Source organism: Nansenia antarctica (assembly GCF_963989245.1).
Source record: "Nansenia antarctica genome assembly, chromosome: 11".
Taxonomy (NCBI): Eukaryota; Metazoa; Chordata; class Actinopteri; order Argentiniformes; family Microstomatidae; genus Nansenia; species Nansenia antarctica.
In genome coordinates, this window is record NC_137681.1 from 16,616,491 (window position 1) to 16,621,211 (window position 4,721).

Below are 4,721 nucleotides of genomic sequence, written 5' to 3' on the forward strand. Positions count from 1 at the left end.
AAGAGAGCAAAGAAGAGGCAGCAGCAGGGAGAGGGAGGTTCCTCCAATGTCTTCTCCATGTTCGAGCAGAGCCAGATCCAGGAGTACAAGGAGGTACACACACACACACACACATACACACACACACACACACACACACACACACACACACACACACACACACACACACACACATAACAAACACACATAACACACACACACACACACATAACACATAACACACACACACACACACACATAACACACACACACATAACACACATAACATACACATGCCACACAATTCACACACTTAAACGACATAGCAGGGTGTGCTAGCCTGTCATCGTCCCCCCTCCCAACAGCTCCATAGCAGGGTGTGTAGTCTAGTATATATATATATATATATATATATATATATATATATATATATATATACACACAGCTCTGTTTAATAATGTATATATTCTAGTCGTACATTACACTCTTCTATGTTTGTTTTTTACATTCACACTTGCTTTGGCAATATAAACGCATGTTTCCCATGCCAATAAAGCCCTTAAATTGCAAATTGTAATTGTCAGTTAGCCTGTCCCCCCCCCCCCTCCCCACAGCTCCATAGCTGGGTGTGTTACCCCCACCCTCCCCTCCCCACAGCTCCATTAGCTGGGTGTGTTACCCCCCCCCCCCCTCCCCACAGCTCCATAGCAGGGTGTGTTGCCCCCCCCCCCTCCCCACAGCTCCATAGCTGGGTGTGTTAGCCCCCCCCCCCTCCCCACAGCTCCATAGCAGGGTGTGTTACCCCCCCCCCCCTCCCCACAGCTCCATAGCAGGGTGTGTTGCCCCCCCCCCCTCCCCACAGCTCCATAGCAGGGTGTGTTAGCCCCCCCCCCCTCCCCACAGCTCCATAGCTGGGTGTGTTGCCCCCCCCCCCTCCCCACAGCTCCATAGCTGGGTGTGTTAGCCCCCCCCCCCCCCCCCTCCCCACAGCTCCATAGCTGGGTGTGTTACCCCCCCCCCCCCTCCCCACAGCTCCATAGCTGGGTGTGTTAGCCCCCCCCTCTCCCCACAGCTCCATAGCTGGGTGTGTTGCGGTGTGTTAGCCTGTGAAACCCCAGCTTGGTGTGGGGGGAGGGGGGGGGGCTTGGCAGCTGAGCGGCCACTTGTCTTTCTAGAGTGTTGAAATGGTCTCGGAATGCAGGGTGACAAGATGACAGGCCGCTTGAGCCATTTACAGATGGGTGCACCAGGGGGGGGCGTGGGTGGGGGGGCTGATCTTAACAGACTCCTCGAGGTGATCACTATGGGAACATCTTGTGACTAATATCCTCTCCTCTCACGTGTCACAATGTTGCCTACGCTAGCTACCAATGTATTATTATTATTATTATTAGTGTGCTTGCTGTAGCAAACAACACTATTGTTATTGTACATATATATTATTGATTATTTATTATTATAGCAAAATTCACACCGGCTACTCGTCCCACAGTTTTGGCACTAGGTAGACGTGAGAGGTGTCATAGCTTGTGGCTCGTTCCCAATCGCGTTGCATAATATAATCATCGTAATAATCATAACCCATCCTCCAGGCCTTCACCATCATTGACCAGAACAGGGATGGCATCATCTCCAAGGACGACCTGAGGGACGTCCTGGCTACCATGGGTCAGCTGAACACCTCCAACGAAGAGTTGGAGGCCATGGTGAAGGAGGCCTCCGGCCCCATCAACTTCACCGTGTTCCTCACCATGTTTGGAGAGAAGCTGAAGGGTAGATCCCTCTCCTCTTTCTTTCTGTCTCTCTCTCTTTGTCTCTCTCTGTCTTTCTGTCTCTGTCTTTCTGTCTCTCTCTGTCTCCCTCTCTGTCTTTCTGTCTCTCTCTGTCTTTCTGTCTCTCTGTCTTTCTGTTTCTCTATCTTTCTGTCTCTTTCTTTCTGTCTCTCTCTTTCTGTCTCTCTCTCTGTCTTTCTGTCTCTCTCTCTCTCTGTCTTTCTGTCTCTCTTTCTTTCTGTTTCTCTCTTTCTGTCTCTCTTTCTTTCTGTTTCTCTCTTTCTGCCTCTCGTCTTTCCCTCTTTCTTGCGTTCTGTCTTCTATTGTGTTGCTGTGTATCATGCTGTGTTATAGTTAGTGGGAAAGTGAGGTTTGATTGACAGCTGTCTGCCCCTCCCCCAGGTGCTGACCCAGAGGACGTCATTGTGAGCGCCTTCAAGGTTCTGGACCCCGAGGCCACTGGCGCTATCAAGAAGGAGTTGTACGTTACCCACAATGCACCACGTTACCCACAATGCACCGCGTTACCCACAATTAATCAAATATAAATCTATTTATCATGTACATAGAATACATCTGTAGTTTATTTATCATGTACATAGAATACATCTGTAGTTCATCATGTAGATAGAGTACAGCTGTAGTTTATTTATCATGTACATAGAGGGTTAGGGCTGTAGATGGCAGCTAGCTCCTCAACAAATCAACTATAGTAACAGTAATAACAGTAATAATAATAATAATAATAATAATAAAACAATGACAAAAGGTGAGTGTCTAGCAGCTCATTAATTACCCCACTACTACTTGCCTCTGTCTATCCTTAACTTTCCCCCCATTCCCCTCTTCCTCCATCTATCCTCCCCTCCTCCCTCCCTCCCCCCTCCTCCCTCTCTCTCCAGCATTGAAGAGCTCCTGACCACCCAGTGTGACAGGTTCACTGCAGAGGAGGTGAGATATCCCTCCATCATTATATACCTTTACCTACATCTCTCCATCCTTCTACCTATCAGACAGTCTGTTATTGAGTCAACATGTGGTTGAGGTGTCTCTAACCCCCCATCTCCCTCTCCTCCCTCCCTCCCCTCCCTCCTCCCTCCCTCTCCCCCTCCAGATGACCAACCTCTGGGCGGCTTTCCCTCCAGATGTCGCCGGGAACGTGGACTACAAGAACATCTGCTACGTCATCACACACGGGGAGGAGAAGGAGGAGTAACTCTCTCCCTCTGTCCGTCCGTCCATCGCCCCTTCATCCCCCCCTTCCACCACCGCTGTGGCTCTCACACTCTCGTTCCCTCATTCTCTCTCTCCTCTCCTGTCACTACAAAAGACTGACCCCCCCCCCCTCCCCCGGGGAGAAAGGAGGAGAGGAGGGAGGATAGGGTGGGTGAGAGAGAGAGAGGGAGGAGAGGAGGGAGGATAAGGCGTGTCTGTGGGAGACAAGGGACATGAGATTGTTTACAATAAACTAATCTTGTGACATGGAAACAGCTCCTCTATCTCTCTCTCTCTCTTCCTGCCTCTCGTTCATCCTGTGTGTGTGTGTGTGAGAGAGAGGAGGGTAGATGTTCTACAATAGATTTCCTACCCCTCTCTCTTTCACTTTCTATGTAGAGGAGAACGGAAGCGTGTGATTGGTCTGAAGATCATAGCTGTCATGGAAGAGAGAGGGAGAGAGTATGAGGACGAAGGAAAAGAAACAAAATAATTTGTTTCATCCCTCTCTCTTTCTCTCCAACTCGCTGCTGTTTCCCCCTTGTTGCCATGATGACTGTGTTTATATCTCCAAAACTGTAACCAATAAAACCAATGTCTTCATACCACTGTCTCCGTCCTTCTCTCTCTCCTTCTCTCCCTCCTTCTCTGGCTTACTGGGCACCGTACAGCAGAGGGCACTAGACACCAGCCCAGGGGTTGGGCTAGGGTTAGGAAGCTACTCTGAACATGTATTTAACTAGATAACCAATGACTTTACATGGAAAGAATTTGAACTACACTAAAGCCCATGAGAGCAATAGGCCTATAGTTTGTCAAACTGAAGCTACTTTAAAAAAGTAGTTCACTACATAGAAACTACTTCAGCTAACCCTAACTCTACTTCAGCTAACCCTCACGCCCTCAAATGAGTGTCAGACACACTTGTATGTTTCCATAGTTACACTCAGTATAACTATAATAGTCACAGTTATAATAGTCACAGTTATAATAGTCACAGTTATCATAGTCACAGTTATAATAGTCACAGTTATAATAGTCACAGTTATCATAGTCACAGTTATAATAGTCACAGTTATAATAGTCACAGTTATAATAGTCACAGTTATCATAGTCACAGTTATAATAGTCACAGTTATAATAGTCACAGTTATCATAGTCACAGTTATAATAGTCACAGTTATCATAGTCACAGTTATCATAGTCACAGTTATCATAGTCACAGTTATAATAGGCACAGGTATAATAGTCACAGTTATCATAGTCACAGTTATAATAGTCACAGTTATAATAGTCACAGTTATAATAGTCACAGTTATCATCGTCACAGTTATCATAGTCACAGTTATAATAATCACAGTTATCATAGTCACAGTTATCATAGTCACAGTTATCATAGTCACAGTTATAATAGTCACAGTTATAATAGTCACAGTTATCATAGTCACAGTTATAATAGTCACAGTTATAATAGTCACAGTTATCATAGTCACAGTTATCATAGTCACAGTTATAATAGTCACAGTTATAATAGTCACAGTTATAATAGTCACAGTTATCATAGTCACAGTTATAATAGTCACAGTTATAATAGTCACAGTTATAATAATCACAGTTATCATAGTCACAGTTATCATAGTCACAGTTATCATAGTCACAGTTATAATAGTCACAGTTATAATAGTCACAGTTATCATAGTCACAGTTATAATAGTCACAGTTATAATAGTCACAGTTGTAATAGTCACAGTTATC

General features: G+C 45.6%; 1 protein-coding gene across 1 annotated transcript; it reads left to right on the forward strand.

The window, feature by feature from the left end:
* LOC308167066 (myosin regulatory light chain 2, skeletal muscle) lies at positions 1–2,967 on the forward strand (the record flags this gene model as incomplete). Its single annotated transcript, XM_080541422.1, has 5 exons — positions 1–93; positions 1,572–1,752; positions 2,154–2,232; positions 2,654–2,702; positions 2,866–2,967. Exons 1-5 carry the CDS (start codon positions 58–60, stop codon positions 2,965–2,967), a joined length of 447 nt encoding a protein of 148 aa, XP_080397548.1. The 5' UTR covers positions 1–57.
* Between the last annotated feature and the right edge of the window lie 1,754 nt (positions 2,968–4,721).